General features: G+C 43.9%; 1 protein-coding gene and 1 long non-coding RNA gene across 5 annotated transcripts in view; one reads left to right on the forward strand and one right to left on the reverse strand.

Moving 5' to 3' along the window:
* LOC138298597 (uncharacterized) overlaps positions 1-27,153 on the forward strand; it is a 162,283-nt gene that overhangs the window by 101,300 nt on the left and 33,830 nt on the right. The gene's annotated exons all lie outside the window — the stretch shown is intronic.
* The window catches only part of LOC138298551 (zinc finger protein 300-like), a 236,587-nt gene that overhangs the window by 41,938 nt on the left and 167,496 nt on the right, over positions 1-27,153 (reverse strand). For all 4 annotated transcript variants that reach the window (XM_069236885.1, XM_069236887.1, XM_069236886.1 and 1 more), the window contains 2 exons: positions 26,827-26,940; positions 24,030-24,128 (listed from right to left, as the gene is read on the reverse strand). In XM_069236885.1, coding sequence (XP_069092986.1) covers positions 24,030-24,128; positions 26,827-26,940 — 213 coding nt within the window. The remainder of the gene's footprint in view (positions 1-24,029; positions 24,129-26,826; positions 26,941-27,153) is intronic.

The raw sequence follows: 27,153 nt of genomic DNA on the forward strand, positions 1-27,153 counted from the left end.
CCTGTATGAGGTTTTTGAAAGGCAATAAATAGTTGTTTTGTTTTTCGAATTAGTTTTGTTCTGTCAAAGTAGTACAATAGCACTCTTTTGATGTCTAATGTATGTAGTGCTCTTTCAGCTACAGAATCTGGCTGTGGGAAGAACACTGGTAATTCTACTGTTTGATTCAAGTGGAACGGTGAGATAACTTTCGGTAAAAATTTTGGATTTGTCCGTAGAACTACTTTATTCTTGTGTATTTGAATAAATGGTTCTTGAATGGTAAATGCTTGAATTTCACTCACTCTTCTTAGAGATGTGACGGCAATCAAAAAGGTAACTTTCCACGTTAAGTATTGCATTTCACAAGAGTGCATGGGCTCAAAAGGCGGACCCATGAGTCGTGTTAATACAATGTTGAGGTTCCATGAAGGAACTGGTGGTGTTCTTGGTGGTATAATTCTCTTTAGGCCTTCCATAAACGCTTTTATGACTGGTATCCTAAATAATGAAGTTGAGTGCGTAATTTGCAGGTAAGCTGAAATTGCAGTAAGATGTATCTTTATGGAAGAGAAAGCTAGTTTTGACTTTTGCAAATGTAGTAAGTATCCTACTATATCTTTTGCAGATGCGTGTAAGGGTTGAATTTGATTATTATGGCAGTAATAAACAAATCTTTTCCACTTATTTGCATAGCAGTGTCTAGTGGTAGGCTTCCTAGCTTGTCTTATGACCTCCATACATTCTTGTGTGAGGTCTAAGTGTCCGAATTCTAGGATTTCAGGAGCCAAATTGCTAGATTCAGCGATGCTGGATTTGGATGTCTGATCTGTTGTTTGTGTTGTGTTAACAGATCTGGTCTGTTTGGTAGTTTGACATGAGGTACTACTGAAAGGTCTAGTAGTGTTGTGTACCAAGGTTGTCTTGCCCATGTTGGTGCTATTATTATGAGTTTGAGTTTGTTTTGACTCAACTTGTTTACTAGATATGGAAGGAGTGGGAGAGGGGGAAAAGCGTACTCAAATATCCCTGACCAGTTCATCCATAGCGCATTGCCCTGAGACTGATGTTGTGGGTACCTGGATGCGAAGTTTTGGCATTTTGAGTTTTCCTTTATTGCAAATAGATCTATTTGTGGTGTTCCCCAAATTTGGAAGTAAGTGTTCAGTATTTGGGGGTGAATCTCCCATTCATGGATCTGTTGGTGATCCCGAGAGAGATTGTCTGCTAACTGATTCTGAATTCCTGGAATAAATTGTGCTATTAGGCGAATGTGGTTGTGAATCGCCCAATGCCATATTTTCTGTGTCAGGAGACACAACTGTGTCGAGTGTGTCCCTCCTTGTTTGTTTAGGTAATACATTGTTGTCATGTTGTCTGTTTTGACAAGAATGTATTTGTGGGTTATCATGGGTTGAAATGCTTTCAGCGCTAGAAATACCGCTAACAGTTATAAGTGATTTATGTGAAACTGTCTTTGCTGTATGTCCCTTTGTCCTTGGATGCTGTGTTGATTGAGGTGTGCTCCCCACCCTGTCATGGAAGCATCTGTCGTTATCACGTATTGTGGCACTGGGTCTTGGAAAGGCCGCCCTTGGTTTAAATTTATACTGTTCCACCATTGAAGCGAGATGTATGTTTGGCGGTCTATCAACACCAGATCTAGAAGCTGACCCTGTGCTTGTGACCATTGTGATGCTAGGCACTGTTGTAAGGGCCGCATGTGCAACCTTGCATTTGGGACAATGGCTATGCATGAAGACATTATGCCTAGTAGTTTCATTACCATTTTGACTTGTATCCTTTGTCTTGGATACATGGCCTGTATTACATTGTGAAATGTTTGAACTCTTTGTGGACTTGGAGTGGCAATCCCTTTTGCTGTGTTGATTGTTGCTCCTAAGTATTGCTGTGTTTGACACGGCAGAAGGTGTGACTTTGCGTAGTTGATTGAGAAACCTAGTTTGTGTAGGATTTCTATGACATATTTTGTGTGTTGTGAACACCGTCTTAGCGTGTTGGTTTTGATTAACCAATCGTCCAGGTACGGGAACACATGTATTTGCTGCCTTCTGATATGTGCAGCTACTACTGCCAGACATTTTGTAAAAACTCTTGGCGCAGTTGTTATTCCGAATGGCAACACTTTGAATTGGTAATGTATCCCTTGGAATACAAACCTTAGGTACTTTCTGTGTGAAGGATGTATTGGTATATGGAAATATGCATCCTTTAGGTCTAGTGTTGTCATGTAGTCTTGTTGTTTGAGCAGTGGGATTACGTCTTGTAAAGTAACCATGTGAAAGTGGTCTGATTTGATGTAGGTATTTAATGTTCTGAGATCTAGTATAGGTCTCAGACTCTTGTCTTTTTTGGGTATCAGAAAGTACAGTGAGTAAACTTCTGTGTTTAATTGTTGTCTTGGTACTAATTCTATTGCTTCTTTCTGTAGCAATGCCTGAACTTCTAGTCGTAGAAGATCTATATGTTGTTTTGACATACTGTGTGTTTTCGGTGGGACGTTCCTCCCAATGTGTGTAAAACTTGGTTAGTCTCCCTCCTACAGGTGTTATGTGTTGGGGATTTGTGACCTTGAAGTCACTGTTTGTTTGCAGGAGTTTTGGGACTTTGGAACTTTCCTCTATTTCTTTGAAATTGTCCTCCTCTATATTGTCCCCGAAAACCTCCCCGCTGATACTGGCTCTGGTAAGTGGGCTTTGTTTGTGAGGTTGTGTCTTCTGTGGTCTGCCCTCGAAACCCCCCTCGAAATTGTGTCTTTCGAAATGTGCCTCTGCTCTGCGGGGAGTAGAGTGCGCCCATGGCTTTGGCCGTGTCAGTGTCTTTCTTAAGTTTTTCTATTGCAGTGTCCACCTCCGGCCCAAACAACTGCTGTCCTTTGAATGGCATATTCAGCACAGCTTGCTGTATCTCTGGTTTAAATCCTGATGTACACAGCCATGCATGTCTCCTTATTGTTAATGCTGTGTTGACAGTTCTAGCAGCTGTGTCTGCAGCATCCATTGCTGATCGTATCTGATTATTGGAGATACTCTGTCCCTCTTCTACCACTTGCTGCGCTCTTTTTTGGAACTCTTTTGGTAAATGTTCAATAAAGTGTTGCATCTCATCCCAATGGGCCCTATCATATCTGGCTAACAAAGCTTGCAAATTTGCAATACGCCACTGGTTTGCTGCCTGTGCCGCCACCCTTTTGCCTGCAGCATTGAATTTTCTACTTTCTTTATCTGGAGGTGGTGCATCTCCTGAAGTATGAGAGTTGGCTCTTTTGCGCGCTGCTCCAACTACAACAGAGTCTGGTGATAGCTGTTGTGTGATGTACACTGGGTCTGTTGGTGGCGGTTTATATTTGTTATCTACTCTTGGAGTAATGACTCTCCCTTTGACAGGCTCCTCAAACACTTGTTTGGAGTGTTTTAGCATTCCGGGTAACATCGGAAGACTCTGATATTGACTGTGTGTAGACGACAGTGTATTAAAAAGAAAGTCGTCTTCAATGGGTTCTGAATGAAGGCTGACATTGTGAAATGCTGCTGCTCTCGATACCACTTGAGCGTATCCTGTACTATCCTCTGGTGGCGATGGTCTCGCTGGATAGCATTGAGGACTATTATCTGACACTGGTGCGTCATAAAGGTCCCATGCGTCAGGGTCATCTTGACTCATTCCCATATGAGTTGGGGATTGCATCATTGGTGGAGTTGCCACCGGTGATGGTTGCGGAGAGTGATGTGGGGATGGTGGTGGTGTTACTTGTTTAGCCACCTTTGCGTGTGGCTGTTTGTCCTTGTCTTGGAAGGCAAGTTTACGTTTCATTTTGATTGGAGGAAGAGTGCTGATCTTCCCCGTATCTTTTTGAATAAAGAGCCGCCTTTGTGTGTGATCTGGCTCTATTGTCTCTAATTCTTGTTCAAATCTGTGTGTCTTCATTTGTGAGGACAGTCCTTGTTCCTCTGAATAGGAACTTATTTTCGGTTCCGAGGCCGGATGTTTAGGTACCAAAACCTTTTCGGCTGCTTTTTTCGGCTCCGACGAAATCTTTTTTTTACTTTAGGCGTCGTGCCCTCTCGGTGCCGACCCATTTCGGTGTCGCTGTCTCGATGACGAATCTTCTCGGAGCCACTCTCTCGGGCCCGAGATTGCTGTGTGCCGGTATCTCGACCGGAGTCGGATGACTTCGACACCAGCTCGCCCTTTTTCGGTGCCGATGGATGGTCACCTATTTTTCGGGTTAAGCCATGGCCTGTTGGCGGTGACGTCCCCTGGGCTTTAGCGGTCTTCTCGTGAGTTCTTTGTTTCGACGTCTTACTCACGGTTTTCGGCGTTTCTTCGGGATCGATCTCCTCCAAGTCTGAATCCTGGTTGGAGAATGTTTCTTCCTCCTCCTCGAAACGCCCTTGTCCTGTCGGCGCCGACGCCATTTGCAGTCTTCTTGCTCTTCGGTCCCTGAGTGTCTTCCTGGACCGAAACGCTCGACAGGCCTCATAAGTATCCTCCTTGTGTTCTGGTGACAAACACAAGTTACAGACCAGGTGTTGATCTGTATATGGATACTTGTTATGGCATTTTGGACAGAAGCGGAATGGGGTCCGTTCCATCAGCCTTGAAGAGACACGTGGCCAGGCCGACCAGGCCCTGACGGGGATCGAAAAAAAACCCGAAGGGACACCGGAGCTCTTCTTAATTCGGTGTCGATCTGTTGTAACTAACCCGATACCGAACGCAAACAATACCGACGATTTTTCCGAGATTCTAACTAACTTTCCGACCCGAAACACGGAGCGAAAAGGAACACGTCCGAACCCGATGGCGGAAAAAAAACTATCTAAGATGGAGTCGACGCCTATGCGCAATGGAGTCCAAATGGGAGGAGTCCCTCGGTCTCGTGACTCGAAAAGACTTCTTCGAAGAAAAACAACTTGTAACACTCCGAGCCCAACACCAGATGGCGGGATGTGCACAGCATGTGTATCTGCAGCTACACATGCCATTGAACATATATATATATATATACACATATACACACACACACTTACAAGACTACACATATAAAATTAGTTATGGCTTGACCTGCCCCCACAACCCGGCCCCACCCACCTCTCTCTGCTCCCCAGTCCATCTCACTGCGCATACAGGGGACTGTGTTGCCTGACAGTAACATATAAATTACTTTAATTATTGCATACTTTGTAGGCGTCTGTTAAAGGAGAGCATACCTTGAAATTATGCTTCCCTAGATAATCTGACCTTTGTCCTCAAAACCGGGACATTTATGTAATGATCTGACCTTTGTCCCAAAAACCGGGACATTTGTTTAAAATTAAGAGAAGCGCCGGGACAGTCCTCTAAAAACCGGACTGTACGGGGAAATCCGGGACGTCTGGTCACCCTACATATAGTTTTCTTGCAACAGGTGCACCTAACTGCTGTTGAATGTGATAGACTACAATGCAGATAGAAAGGACAGGTATTTTTTAACCACTTACTTCGCTTATGCAGGGAGGGCAGCAAGTTAGGTTCTTCTAGGAGACTCTTTTGTGGTTGACATTACCCTTCTAGGTCCTAATAGTACATTCACCCTTGTGAAGGGCACACTAAAAGTATTACCAGTTGCCCTAGGTAGCGTATATGCTCCTAACAGGAAGCAATAGACATTTTGTTTACCTACACTTTCTAATACTTTATCTAACTGGGTGGGCATTGCTTGGAATTTTGGCGGGATTACAACTGCATCTTAGATTCATCTCTAGACAGGACTCATCCTCCACTGCCCTAATTTTCGGTCATACATAATGCTAAGACGTTAACAAACTGGTTGTAACATTGGTCATTAGTAGACTGTGGTAAAGCATGACAGTGCCAGTGTAGAGCCTCCGTTTTAGAATGCACATTTTACCTTAGCCTTTCCTTCCGATGGTGAAATTTTACAAGGTTTTGCACTAGGAATAATGCACTGAGAAATACTGTACATGCAGCCTTTACCTTGTAAGTGTGATGCTATGCAGTATGTACACCCCACGCAATGCTAGGCACACAGGACACGATGACCTTGAATTATAACTGTCCGTTGGAGACAGCTCACACTTTCAGACATATCATCGCATAAGCTCTGCTCCTCTGACAGTGCGCTATGAACGGTGCTTTTATTATAAAGACTGCCTCTGCACTACATGTGGGCAGAGAAGCAATCCTGTTCAGATTATCCTGGAACATGGTACACTGTGACTGAGATGCAGCCCTGCTGACTCTGACCTCTATCCTGCAAAGCACAACAGCCTGCACTACACCAGACCAGCTTCCTCGCCTCCCAGTACATATTACCTGGGTGTGGGTGGTCAAGGCTATCCCAAATGATCTGGCAGGGGGTACTTCCGCTATGCTCTCAGTAATGTAGGTAGTAACCAACATAGTAACATTATCATGGTTGAACTGTTGATCTTTTTCACCATTTTGGTAAAGCTGGTTACCATGCTTTATATGTCTTGTGTCCTATTTTGAGTACGCAGAGTGACAATGAAAGGGTCTATCTATTTCCACGATTTCCTTGGGAATCTGTGTAGTCATGTTCAAGGCTGCAAATACCATCTGGTACCCTGGTAAGTTTAGGGGTTCAGATAAGACACGGTGAGCTAGGTAGTAACTGGGTCTACATTTCCTGATTGTAAAGGCAGACTGAGTCCCTAAAACCTGAAGTTTATACTGACCTGATGTACAGTCCAATTTAATTCAAAGGAACTGTACAAGACGAGGCGGGTTATAAACCCAAGCAGGACACTAGTGATTCTATTCTACCCCTCATAATCTACGTCAGGCGTGTTTGCATATTCGGAGTCAGTAAACAGTTGTTTTAAAGAACCTGCAGCTGCCTGTTGACAAAGGAGGTTTGAGCGTGCCAGATTTTGATGGGTACTACTTGGCAGCCACTTTACATTGGGTGGTTCACTGTCTGGCAGGCAGGCTTCAAACTCTATGACAGAGGGTGTTCAAGGGTGCAATGGTGAGATGGAGTGCTAAATGCAATTTTTTTTCTCCTGCAGGTGATCCCGGAAAGGTTTGCCAAGCTTGTTTTTACTGCCTGTGCTTATTTACAGAGTACCCTGCAGCTCACAGATATGACAGAGACATTTCTTTTTGTGATCTCCACTTAAAAGTCTACCTGCCCAAAACTGGCATTATTTATTTATTTTGTTTTTTTGTCCTCATACACCTCTGACCTTCGAACAACTCCATATCACCCCACCAACGCTTCTCATATATGGAAATAACTGACGCCAGTGAGACCAGAACTCTCTCATTAAAACCTTGACGCTGATCGGTGTCAATGGTACGAGAGTAATCTAGGGCCAGATGTATGAAAGCATTTTGCATTCGCAAACGGTGCGAATGCCCATTTGCGAATGCAAAATGGCATTTCAGAATGTATGAAAGACATTCTGACCACAATTTTAAGGAATCGCTAAAATAGCGATTCCTTAAAATTGCGACCCTGTTTAGAGAGTTGCAAATTGCAACTCTCTAAATAAGAAATCGCAAATAAGGAATCCTTATTTGCGATTCCTTAGTACATGTATGAAGCAATTCCTAAATGCGATTTGGGCATTTAGGAATCGCTGCTTACCACTAAGTTGAACTTGGTGGTAACCATGTGCAAATTTTAAAAATGCATTTAAAATGCATTTTTAAAATTAACGTGTAAAGCACACATGCCCTTTTGGCATGTGTGCACCTTACATGATGAAAAAAAAAAAATCTGGGGTGCAGCAGAGGGGGCCTTAGGCTCCCAGCACCCTGAGGTTTTGCATTTCCAAAATTGCGATTTCTAGTTAAGAAATCGCAATTTTGGAAATGCAAAAAATTTGCAGATATGGGCCAACAGGCCCATAGGTGCGAATGGGGCCGGTATCGCAATTTGCGATTCGGTAATAGCATTTGCGATTTTTAAGAAATCGCTATTACCGATTCGCAAATGTGATACATGGAATTTTGCAAGTCGGAAATAACGATTTCTTAAAAATCGCTATTTCCGAATCGCAAAAGGCCTTCATGAAACATCTGGCCCCTAGTTCCTAATCATAGGACATAGACTGCCTAATTAGTATATTATTCTAAAGTGCCCCTCCATTCCCACACGCATCACCATATTTTAATTTTCTTTTCCTTATTTAATTTGCTCACTTCCACATCCAATGTTGATACTGCAATCAAGGCATTAAGCCAGTCTATATAAGAAGGAGAAGATGCTGATATCCATTTCTGACAAATTTCCCTCCTAGCCAGGAGTACTGCATAAATAAGTATTGTTCTAATTTCTCTACTACTTGTTTCGCCCTCCTCCATTGTAATAAAGATGACTAAAGAGAGAGTAGGAGAAATATGTTGCTGGACAATACTCGAAAGAGCTTTACATACTTTTTCCCAGAAACAAAACACCCCTGGACATTCTAGGAACATATGGATGTCAGATGCCCTTAACTGGCCACATTTTGCACAGATCACTTCCTCTCCTCCTCTCATCTTAGAAAGTCTCCCAGGGGAGAAGAAGGCCCTATGCAAAGTATAAAGATGATTCCTCCTTAATAAAACTGGTGTTACTATCTTGAATACCATTCGCATAGATGATCCCACCATAGTTGCACCTGCTCTGAAGGCATCACTTCTCCCCAAAGTAAAACAGGCAATCCAAAGTTACCATCCAGGGCATCCAACAACCCCCAATACCATTTGAAACTTTCTGTAATCGCCCATGATTCTTAATCAAGTTATCCTCTAACTGATTTATAGACCCCAAAGTAATTGTGGGCCCTTGTGTCCAGTTCCTTAATTGGATATACTTCAATCTTGAAAGAGATCCTTCTGTTAGTTCCGTAAGTTCATCCGAAGATAACAAAACCCCTCCCCTAGTTAGATCTCCCCAAAATTCAATCCCTGCCCTCTTGAGAGGCCAAGCCAGTATATCTGTTAAACATTCAGGGGTACCCGGGGAATCCCAAACCAGAGCCCACAGGCTGTAATATTCTATTTTTGCCACTTGGCGCAACTTAAACCAAGCCTTAACTGCATCCTGTAATATTTTCAATTTCACTTTCTTAAAGAATTTGGGGTCACCAAACTTATATAAGAAATATTTTTGCTGCACCTTTTTCTGTAGCTACCATTGAACTAAGCATTGTCCCTACCGCTGAGTGGTCAGGCGAGGAGAACAACATTCTGATGTTCTTGAGATGGAACGCCCACGCATAATATTGGATGTCGGGAAGAGTCAAACATCCCTTCTCTTTTCTTCTACGCAATTTCTTCCAAGCAATCCTTGGACCCTTATGCGCCCAAATAAAATAATTTATTTTCTGTTGAAACATAGAAAATAGTTTTTTTATCCATATGTAAAGGAATAGAATTACAAAGAAAATTCAACTTAGGTAAAATTATCATTTTAACCAAGTTAACCCTCCCGATAACTGTGAGCGGCAGATGTAGCCAACCTAACATTAACTTACTGCACTCTGTTATGACGGACCTAATGTTTACCACAGGTATTTGTTGCAAATCATGAACAATTGATGATCCTAAGTACCTCATAGAGTTAGTAGCACGCCAGTTGTCAACTTTCAAGTTCCACACCATTATCTCCGTCTATTCAGGGTTGATGTGAAAACCCGAGATCTTCCCAAATTTCTCTATAATATCCAACCAAGTAGGCAACGTTGTAGATAAGTTAGAAGTGCAAACCAAGAGATCATCGGCAAACAAGGCAACTTTCTTCACCCAGCCCTTACTATTAGAAGGGAGAATTCTCAAATCCTGCCTGATCCTCCTAGCCAAAGGTTCTATATACAAATTGAACAACAGAGGAGAGAGAGGGCATCCCTGTCTAGTACCCCATGTAATCTTAAAAGAATCCGTTAGCCTTCCATGAACCAACACCCTGGCCGCAGGTGCCTGGTAAATTAATAGAATAACACGACAAAATGTAAGCCCCAGATTACTTCAATCGAGGACCATATATAAATATTTCCAATTAACTCTATCGAAAGCTTTCATCGCGTCTAGAGCTATAACAGCCAAAGGCTCTTGAAATGTAGTAGCTAAATCAATAGCCCAATTAAATTAAATGTCTGTTCATATAAGAATCTATTCCGAATAAATACTCTATGATCCGGGTTAATCAAATCACTCACCCCCATGCTTAGCCTATTAGCCAATATCTAAGCAAACAACTTGTAATCGCTATTTAACAAGGAGATTGGTCTATAAGACTCACATTTCAAAGGAGATTTCCCAGGTTTTAAAATGAGAGAAATAGTGGCCTCGCGCCAAGAAACAGGCAACGGGACTCCATCCTCAAAGATCTCTGAAAACAATTGAAAAATTGATGGGACTATAAAATCACCCAAAACTTTATAGAGCTCAACCGGAATACCATCGGGCCCTGGGGCTTTATCATTCTTGCTTTCTTTTAAGACTGTTCTTATTATCCCCTCAGTGATAGGCCTAGTCAAATAATTCTGTTTACTCTGCACCAGACAGGGAAGCATATCCATATCCAACCACTTGCCAATCACCTCTTCCCTCTCCTCCGTGTAAAGCCCTGAATAAAACTTATAGAAGGCCTCTCCTATAGCCTCTGGAAATGTAAGACTCGCCCCTGACTGAGTGTCCACTAATTCCTTAACCATATTACGTGCCTGGTCTTTTTTACTCTCCCAAGCTGATAATTTTCCCATATTTTCTCCATATTCAAAATGGGTTTGTTCCTTTGCCTCCCATCGCTTCGCAATCCTTGCTTGTAATACAGATTCCATCTGAAGTTTCAACTGGCCAATCCTATTACTCAAATACACCTCATCTCCACCCTGCTCATAATGAGTATTACATGACAAGATTTCCTGCTCTAAATGTTTCAATTCCTCCCTGTACTGCTTATTTCTATAGCTCACAAGACTTATAATTCTGCCCCTTATCACTGCCTTAAAAGTGGCCCAAACTACAGTTTTAGGTGCGGATCCTTGATTAGTTCTAAAACAAATCCTCAGTCTCCTTACGAAGATAACAATTAACCTCCTCCTCCATTAAGAGGGTCCGATCCAAGGTCCATCTCGCCCCACCTACCTCCTGGGGGCAACTCAGTCTTAAAGTTACTGCGCATGATCTGATAAATGGGCAGGTGAATAAGCAATGTCCTCTACTAGATAGCAAATCATGTGATCAACTAAAAAATAATCAATCCAAAAGGCATGACCATACTTCCTATTGTGAAATGAAAATTCCTGCTTATCCCCAACTCTCTGCCTCCACAAATCACATAGTCTAAAGTCTTTCATCATTAATTTAAGATGTTGCTGAGACTTTGGAGTGCCGATTGACCTACATTTTACTGACCTATCAAGCCTACTGTCTAAGATCACATTAAAATCGCCTACCATAATAACTGGATCTGGAAAGTTCAAAAGGTGAGAAAAAAACATTCTGAGGGGCTCTATATCATCGCAGTTAGGTCCATAGTATCCTGCCAATGTAAATCCCCTACCGCCGAACTGCAATCTAAGTATAATCCATCTACCTAGTTTATCTGTTATCACCTTAGATAAAGCCTCAATAACCTGGTGTTTAACCAAGATCGCCACCCCAATAGTATTAAAGTTATGCTCAGTACTGACAAAATCTTGTACCCATTTCTGAGTTTTGAACAATTTGCACTTTCCTCTTTAGTTAAGTGCATTTCCTGTAAAACTATGATGTGAGCTGGGGAATTCCTAAGAAACTGCAAGACTTTTCTAGCCCTAGCTTTACTGCGCAAGGCATTAACATTCCAAGACATCAATTGTACTAATCTCTTCCTGTCTCCCTGGGTCCCCTGAGCGTTATCCAACTGGAAAAAGAACCGAGGTGTATGAGGTTATTTTGCCCTTTTCTCCCACATGCCCCCCACTCAATGCACCCCAAGAAGCCCCTACAGTGCCCCACCTGAAACCCTGCACCCTCCCAGCCCTCCCTGGGAGAACCCCCCCAGTTATTAATAGACCTGTTGGTCCCATTTAGAACGCCATGAGCTCCCCGGCTTCCTTAAACAATACTTCCCTTCTTTAAGCTTTCCATAAGGTCATCCGCTGCAGCAGGATCCCTAATGTTATACATTTTATTATTGAACATTACACAAAGGCTTGCTGGCAATTTGAGTTGGGCTACCGCACCCACATTTTAAATTCCTCCAACAGTTTTCCCAACACCCATTGCCTACTCAGTGTTGATCTGGAAAGGTCGGATCTAATCTCAAATTTAAATTCATCGCTTTCTAAAGACCCCGCACCTAAGGCCTTTGCAAGAATTTTCTCCTTCAGAAGGTAGGTTTGAAAGTTCACCAAAATCTTCTGTGGTCTCTTAATATTAGGATTCCTCCTAAAAGGATCTCTGTGAACCCTCTGAATACCGTGGATAATCTCAACCTCGGTTTCATCCAAAGACATTGTCCTTTTAATAGGAGAAACTATATACTTTTTTTTAAAGTCAGATCCCTCCACTCCTTATGGCACATTTAAAATTCTTAAGTTATTCCTTCTGGAGCTGTTTTGTAAATGTTCTATCTTCTCCTGCAAGTCGCTCTCAGTCCCTTTTAACAACTGAATTTCTTTCTTATTTATTCTCAGATTCTCCTTTATAATCTCAACCGATTCCTCGAGGGCCTGAGTTCTAAGTACCAAAAGATTAAAAAAAATCTCCAACAACTCACAAGCCAGCCTTATTTCTCCTTGATTTGCCTCTGAAATTGAGAACCCCTCTATAAACTGTCTGTGAGCGACAGAAGCACATTTCCAACGAGCTAGGCTCTGATACCACGGTCTGGGCTTGGTTATCAAGCAAATGTAAAGGCTCTACAAGCTCTGACAACTCCCCCCCCCAGGTGGTCCAGAATTTCATGCGCCTCCGAAACATTCACCCTGCCCCTACTTTCCTCTTGGATCGTAAGTGGCAAATTGAGAGGTAATTTAAGAGGTAGTTCTACTACAGTGGAAGATGTAGATGCCCCCTTCTCGCCCTCCAAACCTCCGATGAGCGGCTTCCTGGGCTCATGTGGTCACTGACCGGGCCGCTTAAGCAGGGGCCCAGAAGGAGAGAACGCACAAAGAAGAATCCTCCGCCGGGGAGCTCAGGTAGGCGTTCAGCGTGCAACCGCACTGCCGCCCGCCATGTTCTCCGGCCTCAACAAAACTAAAAAAACTGCCATTATTGGCATGCAGGATTTTGTACTTTGGGGGGAGGCCAGGGTCTCATGGGCTCGGGTACTGTTTCCTGACAGCGTCCTGGCAAGTTTTCAGAAAACTTCAGGCCTCCAGGTGGGCCAATTCCTGTTACATGCCAGACTAGTGGGGGCTGCACTGGGATATTAGGCAAAGCAAACCATCCTCACACACAGATCTGCAGACCCAGCATACCATAGGGAAAAGCATACAGACTGGTTAGTTGATTTTATAAGGTTGTAACAGATATACAGTCTCCCCTTCAGACACATTGGTATAAATGGGTGTAAGGCATATGTTGTGAATTTAGTAAAAGAATGGGAAAAGCCATTATCCTACCTCCGTAAGGTCTCCCACAATAAACTAATACAATTCTATATTATACATAGAGCTTACTTGATGTGGTTTATGATCCAAGAGATTCTGTGTCATGATGATAATACAGATTTCAAACAAATGATGTGGAGTTGTCACTCTCTGCAGCCTTAGCGGATGGAGGTTATTATTGGTTTGGGCCGATCTACTGGGAGAATGGATTTGATTAATTTTCAAGAGTGTGTTTTGGGTTTGTGAAAAAGCCTAAGAAAGGTAAGGTTGTAACTTGATTTACTGACCTTGCTTTGCTAATAGCTAAGAAAGAGCTAACATTCCGGTGGAAGGCATTTAGGCCAACCACATTCAGTACATGAAAGAGTAGTGTTGCAGTTTGGCCTGAAGCAGAAATATATGCCCTACAAAGAGAAGAAAAAAGGAGCTTACATAAGAGTCCAACTGCCCTTCAATGAGATGAGTTATTTTTGGGACTTAACTGAAGGTTTGACTTAACTAGGTGGGGGAGGGATGTGTTATTTCACTTACCTAAGCCCTGATTTTGTAAACTGATAGGGTTTGTACTCAGAGCCGGTAACACTAAACTAACTTCGGTTGGAAATGCCCATTCTGTCTACAAGCCAAACATGATCATTCTGTGTTAAAAAAACTTAATAAGGATGTTTTGAAAAAATGCACGTTTAGGGTCATTAATAGTGATTAGAAAGATAATATGTTTCTCTGATTGGCCATGGACTTTTCCATAGCGGCATAATTAAATAATTCTTCCAGGCAGACTACAAACTTTGGAGATATGTTATCAAGCTATTGTTGAGCAATAATATTCCACCAACATTAGACCTTCCCATCGTCGCTTTTGACCATGTCTTGGACAGAGCCTCTTGTAGTGGGTGCATATGAAAGCAAGCCTATGGAACTTCTGCAATGTAAGCTGCTATTATCTCCACCAATTTCCTTCTCACTATCAAAGGACACAACATCTGGTAAAAGGGAAGCATGCTCTGAAATGTTGGCACTCACATTCTTGTTCTAGGGGTGGGCTTTGCCTTTCACTGTATTCAGAATGGTTCCCAAGAAGGGTTGAATTGCTTGAGTCAGAGATGTGATTTCTTGGAATTTACTTTGGATCCCAGTCTCTATAGAAGTGATACAATTGCTGACTGTGTGCTAGGCATTTTTGTTGTTTGCTGCTCTATATCAGCCAGTCATCTACATATGGACAGGCAAAGAATGGTGCTGCTGCATAGGTGCGTCATAACTACTGATAGACGTCTGACAAATAACTGTGGGGCTGTTGTGATCCCAAAGGGTAGTATCTGAACTCAATAATAATGTCTATTTTCGACAAACCTGAATCAGTGATGATGTGCTTGATGGATGGGGTTATAAAATTAGCCATCCTAAGATTGAGTGTTACTATGTGTTCTCCTGTGCAGAGTAGCACAAGCAGCTAAACGACGTCTTGAGTTGCCATCTTCAAATGCTCTGAGACTATGCCATGATTGAGTAGCCGAGGTTTAGCATTGGCCTTAAGGTGTCCTGCCCTTTATGGGGATAAGGAAGCATAGAGTATACTCCTTGTCCTCTAAGATTCACTAGATCCAGCTCCAGTGCCCCTTTTAGAGCAATACCTTCTCCCAAAGTAGCCTCAGGAAAGGGCAATCAATGTGGTGGTGGGAAGCTGGAATGAAAGCATGTAGATAAGAAAGGGGATGGGAGCCCATGTGCGTAGAGGGGTAAGGGCTTCATAAGTAAGCATCTGTCCTCAAACAGACAGTGCATCAGAGTCCGAGGAGGACCCAGACTGTGGATTGAGTAGTTCAGAGCAGCGGTTCCCAACCTGTGGTCTGGGGACCCACAGGAGTCCGAGACATATTCCCAGGGGATCCGCAGGCCTAGGCTGGCAGGAAGGCACTCTACAGAAACACATGTGGGTTTTAATATTTGATACTTCATTTGTGCAGTAGCTTTAACAGCACTGCAAAGTGCCTTGTACATCGAAGCAGCTTTCCGGCAAAAATAAAAGCATCAAGATAACTCCACTGATTAATGTACCTGCTGGAGACAGATGGGAGTTTTGTCCAGTGGCAGTTTTAACTCAGGTAGTGCAGATGTTTAATATGCCTGCTGCAAAGAACGTGTAGCATGCACAGAAAAGTATTTTGTGTGCATATCACAGTGGGTTTTACTGTGCAGTTCATAAGTTACAATTGTAATCTAGCACAGTGAGCTATGAACTGCCATCAAAGAACTACGTGCAAACTGCATGGAACAAATTAGAAAGTTATATTTTTTCCCCAGTCTTTCATTATCCTTATGCTGCTGAAAAAGGTTTGCTTGCATAAAAATACATTATTATTAAAGTCAACGCCAGCCACTGTGTTATGCTCTGAATCCTGACTCTGTGCTTCTCCAGACCAGGAAAATGCCTACCAGTATGGATGACATGTGAATCCTACACCTGGTAGTCCCCTGTCAAGTGTTTCGAAACCCTATACTGGTATGAGAGGTGCTATAAAACAAATGAAATACATGTGACAGAAAAGCTATGGAGAGATGTGAGGCCCTTATAGTTTTACTTCTTTCCCTATATGAAAAAGCTTTCTCAGATCTTATTTACCTCAAACATAAACCCAAAAATCGCTTGGGAAATGTAGAATCTGACCTGAGGATTCAATTTTCCTAAATAAAATCAAAAATTGAAATGTTAGATGCCGAGATGCAACACCAACCTTCCCATTAAAATGTTTCAATTTTAGCATATTTTTTCAATATAAAATAATATTATCTTTCATAATTTAAGTATTCGTTTGGTGTGTACTTGTTTGTGCATTTTTTCTGAATTACTGTTTTAATGTTTGGAATTTAAATCGTACAAATTACTTGAGGGCCCCTGTCTTCCAGTGGTGAATTAGTGGGGGTCCTCAGGAATCAAAAGGTTGGTAACCACTGGTTTAGAGAGCAAAGCGGTGGGGGGGTGGCTAGGAAGCTAATATGGTGGACGCATAGCACATCAGCTCCGTCTCGGCCTGAAATAAATCCTGTCTATATCACCTCCATTAGGTCCTACTCATTGTCCTTGGTGGGCTGTGGCAGAGTGCAAGGCAAGAGGGTTGTCGGGGCTGGCCTGTCGGTGAAGCGGTGGCAGTGCTGACGTGGAGGCCTTCGCCGGATGGGTGACCGGTGCGCTGGGGGAGTGCTGCCGATGAACAACAAGGGCTTCGCTGGAGGGGACCCTGCTTGCCGGCTGGTCGTGAGCATATGCATACCTGGGCGGAATTCAGCGCAACCGAGGCACGACCGCATGCGTGACCCAGCAATCCACTTGGAGGATGGAGGAGCACAACTGGGAGACAGGCCCGAGGCAGTGCCTCAGGAAGGAGGCAGTGACGCCCCCGCACCTCCTGAGACTGTGCACGGACGGGAGGACGTATGAGGGGCCTGCCCCTTGTCCAATGCAGCTTGAATGCAGCACTGTGGGCGTCACTGACTGGGACCAGGACGGCGTGCCTTCCTGAGGACCAGAGGGGACCCATTAACAGACGATAGAGGCCTCACAAGGAGGGGCACCGGACACGCTGCACTCAGGGGCACACTATTGTCATGGCGGTGAGGTACTAGGTGATGGACGACGGTGTGGCTGAGCAGTGCTGGGGCCTCCCTGGCTAGGGGTGTTTGGGCTAGATGAGAGAGCCCCACCGTGGCAACGACCTAGGTAAGAGTTGATGGAACTCCCCTTCTCTAACCGAACCAAACGTGAGACAGGGGATTACGATCTGATGGGCTAAGGACTTTTAATTATGCTACTTGGTGGCCCAATTTCAGTGGATTGAGAAGTGGTTAGTGGGTAGAAACTTTTCCGACCTAGGCCCAACGTTTAGTAGGACCGGCAGTGACTTATTATTGGCTAAAATTTTAGACCCCAAGGTTCCCATCCAGGCCCTGAGTGTTCTCTTGACCATGGCGCTGACCTACTGGAGGTAGCGACTGAGGCGCACTGGGATGAGGGTCCTACCGCTAGTTTTTTGTCTACAAGACTGATGGAACCCTGGACCGAGGTGGGATTAGTGGCGTCGGGAGATTGCTTTCAGTCTGGTGTCCTTGTCCCATTTGGGGATCTGACTGCACAGACTGGCCTGCCAGCAGGGCAGTTCCTTACCCATCGAAGCGCTGGCTCGCACCACGCAAGACCTATGGGACACAGTGAATGCAGAACCTGCTACGTACAAAGTACTCCAGCTTCTTCTGCCTGTGGGAGAGGGCTCCCATTTAGTCACCTGGTTCTGTACAACCTTAAACAAACTGACCTTGAAGTCATTAGATACACTTCCGACTCAATGGGAGACGTCACTGGGGAGGAAGATCACAGGCTTTGAGTGGAAGAAAGTCCTAGCCTATCCCCTTGGGTTTCCCTCAACTCTCAGTTTAAATAACTACAATTATATCACACAGGATGTACGTAGGCTCAGAACTATTTAAGGAGGAGAACCTAACGGTTGCCCCTGATGCAATGCTCCAGACCCAGATTTTGACCACATGACCTGGGATTGCCCCACCTTGCACCATTTCTGGATTATGGTATTGGGGGCAATTGGAGACACACTGAGCTGACCACTTGTGAATGCCCCGTCCCTCTGTTTAGTGGGCTTGTTCCCCAGACCAACCCCCAAGAAAGTCATAAATAGATTCCTAGACTTGGTCTTGGTGCTGGCTAGACGCTGGGTAGCCATGGCCTGGAAGCCCCTCATGGGCCCGACACTGGAGGAGAGGAGAAGGGATGTGACGAAAATGGGCGCAGGCTGAAGCGAGGGCTTTGAGGAGGCACGTGGGATGTGGGATGCGGGCCCGCCGCATTGCCTCCCGTGGGATGAGGTGGTGGATGCCTGGGAGATGAGTGGGTGGGTCACAGACTGGGTGGAGGAGGATACAGTCCACCCATCTCAGACAGGGCCCGATCTGGTCGGCGGGAGCCCAGGCAGGGAGAACACCACATTGATATCCTAGTAGTACACACTACTACAACCAGCGAAAGTGGATAACGAATGCAAACCCACAGCATTACATTGCTTCCTGGAGTACAGATAGTGTACAGGGGTTGGGGAAGCTGAGCGCCCTCATCGTTGGACCAAAGTAAAAGCCCCTTGACTTGGGTAGATGTCCCAGAGTAACACAATGCCCCTTCCACACTGTCTGGCCCTCCCCCCTAGTATAATATGTCACATGTATCCCTGAAATAACGAGACACACGGGTGCTTTGTTCAGAGTTTATTTAGTTAATATAGACCACTAAAGTACTTAAGACATTTGGCAAGCAATTCTCCAATGTATGATGTGTATGTGCATATACATTATGTAAATGGTTCTGAACTACTCTATGACATTCTTTGGATATGGGTTACTCCTCAATACTGAGAATACCTTGAGATCGTAATCCTTATGAGTATACAGATCTAAGACTATACTAAATGACAACAAGATGTAAGAAGTAATGTTTTTGAAAATGCCCAAAAATTGGAAGAAAAAAAAAATAGAGAGCAAAGCCTCCCAACCCGGGGCTTGCAGGTGCCGGCGATGCCTTGCCATCTTCCCTGTGCAGCGTTACAGCCTTGGCCTTCGCCCACCTGGTGAACAGCACCTGCCACTCAGCCTAGGTCAAGAGAACGGGAGACTTCCAACAGGATGTGATGACTTTCTTAGCCAATATAAGAGCCAAGTCAGGGAAACGGGTAGCAAACCTATGTTTCTTAGATCTGAGATATATGTCCAACGTACTCACCTTCCAGGTCTCAGGTCCTCCAACTACATAAGGATGGAGGGCCAGTAAGTGTGTAAGCCCACATGGTGTCTTTCAGATCCGCTGCCTGGGCAACACATCTAGGATAAAGGTCGGAGGTGCAGGCAAATATCCGTGCAATTTGCTTCTGAAAAAAACATGCGTGAAGTAAGATATAAAACTGGATGAGCTTGAAGTGGGCATTGCGAGACACCCTCCTTGGATACGCTAGCGCCCTCTCCCAACCCCCATACCGAATTGTCCTGCCAAACTCCTTCCAGATCTCTCTCAATGGCTGGAGTGAAATCTTAGTGTGTGCAAGAATGGCCCCAGTAAGCCAGTTAAATAATCTACGGCCTCTGCTCATAGTGTGAAGCGTTGGCAGAAGTTGATGGGTATCCGGTTCAAGGCCCCATGCCCCCCATGTATCCTCCAGCACCCCACGGAGGGAAGCATTAAGGAGAAACTGGCCCTCAGGAATGGCATACTGTTTCTTAAAGCCTTGAACAGCAGCAGCTACTCACTGGTATGAAGGTCCCCCATACAGGTCATACCAGCTTCCCTACACCTCTAGAGGCAGCCACTGGTAAGGCACCCCCCACCAGCACAGGGAGCCCAGGCCACGGAATAGCCAGAGGATGCACCTTAATCCCCAATAAACTGACAGTAGTGGGCTCCCAGCGAACACATCCCCCCGATCAATGGCCCTGGGTTCCAGCCCCGGCACCAGTGGGAACGAGCAGGACTTATCCCAACTGACTAGTAGTCCTGACACCCGGTCAAAGTCGGCTAGCAATGAGGCAACAACAGAAAGGTTGGAGTCCACATCTAGCAAATCTAGCAAGACATCGTCTGCAAATAGGGAGGACACATGTTTGCCCCATCCCATTCCCTCCACCCATGCTCAAGAGGCCAGTGGCTCCTTGGCCACAGCAAATAGCAAAGGTGAAAGAGGGCATCCCTCTCAGGTGCCGTGCACAACCTTGAAGGGCCCCAATATTACCCCCACCCCCAAACCGGGTCCTAACCTTGCAGGAGGTATAGAGAAGCCAGATAAGTTTGGTAACGTAAGGCCCAAGATCGTACTTCTGCAGGACTGCAAAGAGGTAATCCCAGCTGAGGGAATCAAAGACCTTACCGATGTCAAGTACAAGTGCCACTGCCTTAAGTCAGTGGACCTGTGACACCTCCATGAGCCTAAACAGCCGGCGAACACACAGGGAGGGGTTCCTGGAGCTACAGTGCTCCAAATATGGCAACATGGGGGACCCTCCACAGGCTCCAATGAGCCCCAGTGTCACCCCAGTCCCAGGCAAGTCAGTGAGACAAAGGTCAGAGCACAGAGGCCCACCTCCAGTATAGCCTCTCTCACCGTGGGGTGCAATGCCAGCCCCAGACAATTGGGCTCTCCAGGCAGCAGGCCCCAGGGGCCCCCCACCTTCCTTAGCTCCCCTCCAACAGGCTCCTGGCAGCCTATAGTATCCGCTGGAGAAGGGATGGGCTGGCGCGAGGTCACCAGCCAGCGTTTGCAGGCCGCACTCCCCGAAGCCTTGAGTTGAGGCAGTGTGATCGGAGCTCGAGGAGGGGCCACTCAGGATCTGGGATCCCCCATTCAAATGTCTCCCCTCATCTCTGGGGCCCAGAGCTCCAGATTCAAGTGGCCGTCAGGCTGCGCTGCCAGACCCTGCCCCTCCCCCCCCACATGCAGTAGCCTTTGATGCTTTGGCAGATGGTGTAGTAGGAAATTCCAAAAAGTATCAGCAGGCGATGATGGAGAAGACCCACTACCGTGAGTTTTTTTCTTCAATTAGAGTAAGGAAGAACCTTATTGTTCCCCTGACAGGTGTTGTGTGGCAGGGGCGGTGGGAGGGGGTATGGAGGGTAAGTCACTGTTGTACACCTCTGCATTCTTCCTGGGTGGTGCCGAGAAATCCTATTCTTTGGTTTAGATATTTGTACCTCCTGAAGGAGCTGTTGATGCTGCAAAGCAGGGAGGTGTGGTGTGGTTGCAGCTTTGGCTCCTGCTCTTGCCTTCTGGCACTGAAAACCAGGCTTGCCGGTTTGGGTCTGAAATGCCCCCGTAACCGTAACTGTCTCAGTCTTTTTTAAATCTTTTTGTGGACCAAATAATGCTCTCTGTCAAAGGGGGCAATTTTACAGATGCTGTTGGGCCTTAGAACAGAAGGTAGAGATTCTGAGCCAGGCCTGTCTTTGGAGTAAAACACTTGTGATTGTCTCTGTGGACGTGCTTTCACCCACATCCAGCGTCCATTTGAGATTGGCATTCGAGATGATCCCCCCCCCATTAAACTAACTACTTGCCTCTTTTCCAGTATGCCTTTGGCAGGTGTTTCACCAGATGCACCATCTCTTCCCAGTGGTATCCATTATATCTGGACAACAGAGCCAATGAACTGGCAATGCATCATTGTGTGGCTGCACAGATCTACCATTTTACCTGCACTGTCAATTTTACTACTCTCCTTGACAAGCTCTCTGTGTGAAGGCCCTTTTCCTATCTGTATGGGCAACCAGGGAATCTGGTTTCTAAATTACAAGGGATCCTCTGGTGCTGCTTTGTACTTTTTCTATGCTGTCGGGGCATAGACCCTTGTTTTTACTGGGTCCTGTAAGTTCTCAGCTGCACAATTTGCTTTTTAGCATGAGAACTGAACAAAGCGTTCTGTCTTGGAAAAATTCTTCACCAAGAAGTGATCTTCCTCATCCACCACATGTAACTTAACTTTATGGTAGTCAGCCACCCTCTGGATGACCTCACCATTTGCTGCTGTGCCATCAAGTGGGGATGGTTTTACCGGCTAGGTCGCCAAACATGGGTCCTCCTGTGTGTCCATGCTATAATCATAAGATCATCTCCATTTTCCATCGGGACAGAGCTTCCAAACAGAAAAGCATGTGATTTTACTGGATAGATTTTCGAGCTTGTGAAACACAGCACAGTGTTCCGCCACAGGGTAAATGAGGTTCGAGGTACACTAGGCCATTTGTAATCAGACACTTAGGGCCCGAGTTAGATCTTGGCGAAGGGATTACTCCGTCACAAATGTGATGGATATCCCGCCTGCCATATTACGATCTCCATAGGATATTATGGGATAATAATACAGACAGATGGGATATCCGTCATGTTTGTGACGGAGTACTCCCCTCCGCCAAGATCTAAATCAGGTCCTTAGTCTCAAAAGTGAAAAGGAAGACATAAGCAGTAGAAAGTACTGATGGAGTCACTGCTTGTGATGCACTGCCTTCAGAAATTTGTTGAAATTTAACCCACTGGATTAGCTTCTGAGGAGCCTCACAAACTGTAGCACCTTACTATTCAGATGGTGGTTGCAATTTATCTATTTTGACTTTGTTGGTCTTGGATAAACATATGGCTCTAGCTGATTTTAAAACTTTGTTTATACAGTGGTTTGCTTTTAGCACCAACTTTGCTTCTTGATCATTAGCCACCAAACACAGGGTGAAGGTAGCAGAACAAATCTGACAAGTTGGCTATCCAGTGGTATTTCTAAGAGGTGCCTAAACTGTCCACACAGAACCAGTATAGCCCCTTACTGAAGCTATGCTCTCTGCAAAATCAGAATTCCAGTCAAGGAATTACAAATGTCCCAAAGGATAGCTGTTCAGGGATTGGTGCTTGCTGAAACAGAAGCTCAGAAACTTTGTATAACAGAAACCAACTTGGCCCACTCAGCGGATCTTAGCACTAAGATCTCCATCCAAATTTTCAATCTCAGGAACCTAGCCACCACAAAAACAATTCTTTGGATTCCTGCTGATAAAGGATTCAGTCCAAAAGGCCTTCACTCAAGACACACAGCATTTCAATATGAAAGGTGAAAGGATAGTCCATCCCCACAAATGCTACATTTGATCTTGGTAAAAGATGTGATCTTCCATGCAAAAGTTCTTACTAAAGATGCTATTGTTACTTGAGGAGAAGCTGAAAAGAATATTGTGCTTTTGGTGCCTAGATTTAGAGAACATCTTCAGAGCATCTATTATAATAGTTAGAAGGACCTATGTAAAGATCTGGGCTAATCATGTCCAATATAGGATGAGAAGAGATGGATACAAGATAACATTTCCAGAAGAAACACTGACTATATGAATTAGACCAGTTTAAAATCATATGGATGTATATTTATCTCATGTGGATAGCTGAAACTTGTGGCACAGACGGGACCCTCATTGACCACCAGTGGACCCTAGAGATGTTAGGCGTTTACAAGTATGTGGTATCTATAAATGCAGCAATGTACCTCTAACACATATATAGGCATTATTAGAAACTGACTGTCAAGGAGTACAAAGGAAAAACTACCACACAATTTTAATAAACTTGTATCTCCACTCTGAAGTGCTCAGAAGTAATGTAGATGTGCAGTACTCTAAAATGTATTTTTGAGATGTATTGTTGTGTCACTTCAACCTGCCTTACGTGAAAACATACTCAATAGTTTCTCATCATTTAGAAAAAGCGTATGAGCTAGACTCTGATTTTAAACACACTTGAACCAAAATAAAAGAGAAAAAAGGACATGAAAACTAGACTTGCAATTTCTCTCATTGTCTTTTGGTGTCTTGAGAGACCGATCCCACTAAAAAAATGATTAGATAGATGCTGTGGATTTAGGGGTTCATTCAGAGGACTTTTTACAGTGTTTACTCACCTGCAGAATGGGTGATCCTGCCTCTGCTCTCATAGAATGGATGATTCAGAGGATAGTCCTCTACTTCTTCTTTAATAGGGAAGGAAATAACCTCATACCCTGTAATTACAAAGAAAGTTTTAAAAAACAGCATGTTTAACGGTGTATATTCTCTGTTCATTCTCTTAATGGAGACAAGTAGGGCAGGTGTGTTGTTTGTCTGTGATGAAGATTCAAAGCAAGAACAGTGGGAGTTGTGCTTCTCAGTAAGTACCTCTAGGGTTATCATTTAGTGCTGTTAGGAAATTGGAGAAGATGAGTTAACTATGTATTTATCTGTAACATATGGGTCATATGCTTCGAGAAGCAACACTTGTGAGGGGGAATCAAGAAATGATGAGCTTTTCACAGAATTCCCAATCACATTTTCTCTCCGAGTTCTCCGCATAAAGAGTTCTTTAGAAGTGCCTCACTTTGAGTCTCATAACCAGGAAGCAGTGTTGATGCACTTGGTAAACTGATTTTGCCCTGTGAAATCAGCCAATCAAATGATTAAACTAACTTTTGGCGCTAGGCACATTTTGTCTGTGTTATCTGATTAAACTTCTAGGGTTCTACTGGATGCTTTTCATGTGATTCAGGGTGTGGGGTAATGTGTCCTCTGTTGAAAGGAAGCCAGCAATGTATTTTGCTTAATGACAATTACCTGACACCATGGATTCCAGTAGGGCAATGGAGTGTGCATGGGTTGGTGGGTGTGCTATATTCCACGATTGGCTGGGTTATTCTCATTGGCTAAAATTGACCGGTTAATTGTACAGGCATGGCCATGACTTATGAAACTTTTGTAACAAACAATGGTTCACTGAGCTAAACATCTAGAAAATTGTGAATAGTTCCAAAAGCTAATAGTCCCATCATTTAGTACCTGAACAATTGATGCTAGATGATATGGTAAGATTCTGTACTTCAGTATATCTTGAGTAGTGAAAATAATTTAATGTAAACGCTATTGCACATAAAATGCCCAGTGCTTGTGCATAGAAACCAAATAAAGTGAGACAAGAAATTTGTAGATACACAAAGAGGAGCAAAAGATCATGCAAGACAGAATATGGCAAAAGGAGAAAACCCATTATGCCAGTGTAACGGATCTAGGATAGAGAAAATAATTCCTGGTCTAATAGCCCACAGAGCAAACAAAATTTCGACCCAAAAGTAATTCCGGGGCCATAGTCAGCACAGTGGTATTCAGAGGATATGATTTCTGTGAAAATATTCTCAGTAAAAGTATGATTACAAAGTACACTTTTAAGGAGAGGCTGCCTAGCCCGCACAACCTATATACATATATCTGACTCTAAATTCTGCCAAACTAATATGTTCGGCATACACAGGGCAAAACAAAGAGGCAGTTGACTCAAAGTCCAGCAAATAGAGTATTGTAAAATGCAATTAACCAAGGTTTTGAGGACAGTATCACTGTAAATAGAAAGAACAGCTGCCCAAAGGGTAAAGCAAGTTTAAAGGTGAGTGGTCGTTGGTGCTGGTAAAAGGATTTTGAATAAAAGAAGCTCCAAAAGTTACATTTACAAAAACTTCATGATTTCAACAAGTCACGCTGTTCACTTTTCACATGACATTAGAGGAAATCCTGACTATGACAACAAAGACAAGGGTTCAGCTAAAGAATCTGAAATGCCATTGGAGGCATCAAAAATCTTAGTTACACTTACTTGATTCAGCTATTCTTTAGCAGGTGGTACCGTGACCATCAGCATCCATACTTCATTACTAATGGAAGGGGAGACTGGGCAAGCAGCTACTCAATACAATATCGGTGGACATTAAGTTAAATGATAAGTGGAAATAGGGCATACTGAAGAGGAGGCATGGGTATTTGTGACTGATTCTTTTCTGTGGGCCACTGGAGCAAAGAGGCTGCACTTGATTCAGTTTAAATATCTGCAATGTGTTTAACAACAGCAAGACTATGGAATTTTAATAGAGGCACCGGTCTGGAGTGCTTAAGGTGTCAAGCGGCAATCAAGGACTTCATCCTCACTATATGGCTATGCCCCAAATTAAAACCCTATTGGGAAGAAGAATTTTGACTGCAATACTTCACTGACCGGTCAACCTCAACTCAAAGAAAATTCCTTCAAACATACTCAATGATGAAGGATTCACAAGGACTGAACTAACCCGCTTGAGTTTGAGACTCACTCTCGGGGAAAGGAATATTCAACAAACATGGAGAGATAGCTCCTCCAAAGTATCCCGAAGTGGAGGACGGGCAAGGACTGTTGCTTTGTCTTTGCAGTCTCCATATAATCAAGGCCAGAGAATGCCCTCATAAACCCTACCACATATGGAATACATGGGTGGAACACTTGAGCGATCCAAGGGATGACAAATAGAGAGTAATGGATGCAGATTTAAATCATTCTTTGTGAGCAATGTTTTGTTAAGCTAAACTAATAATTACACATGTGTAGTCACAGATTCCGTGATATTAACATCTGATTATAAAGTACCACACTTTAGTAGAGTTTCTAATAACACTGTTTTACAAAAATCAATAGAGGAATTTATTTTAAAAAAATCTAAAATAAGCATAAGAAGAAACGGCCTACATGAACAGATGTATTTCTATACACGCCTATGAAATCACCAAAATTAATTGTTCAGGTACTAATGAATAGCTCTCATAGTCTTTTCAATCTACCGAAAATATTTGAGAACTGGCGGTAGGGGTAAGTAAGGCCCTTTCTAAAACAAAAATCTATTGCTGCTAATGTAAAACTTAGAAATATACCCGAGCTGGGACTGGTACAGTGTCGCGCTTCCTTTCCATCAGGCTGTGCCACAACAAAGGGATTTGACTCTTCTGTCTCCCCCGAGCAAATATCAGTGCTGACAAACAGATTTTCTGGTGGGAAAAACATAAACAACATATATTGTAGGTATAATTTCCTTGCAGATTACTATCCATAGTAAAATACCATACTCCACCCTTGTTTTGGAAGAGACCGAGAAAACATGATTATTGCTAGTTAAATCCCTGGACCACAGCATTTTAATCTACTTTTGGGCCACAAACAAATTCAGAACCTTTGAGGATTCAAAATAATGCTGTCAGACT

Source organism: Pleurodeles waltl, chromosome 1_2 (assembly GCF_031143425.1).
Source record: "Pleurodeles waltl isolate 20211129_DDA chromosome 1_2, aPleWal1.hap1.20221129, whole genome shotgun sequence".
In the NCBI taxonomy this organism is placed as follows: Eukaryota; Metazoa; Chordata; class Amphibia; order Caudata; family Salamandridae; genus Pleurodeles; species Pleurodeles waltl.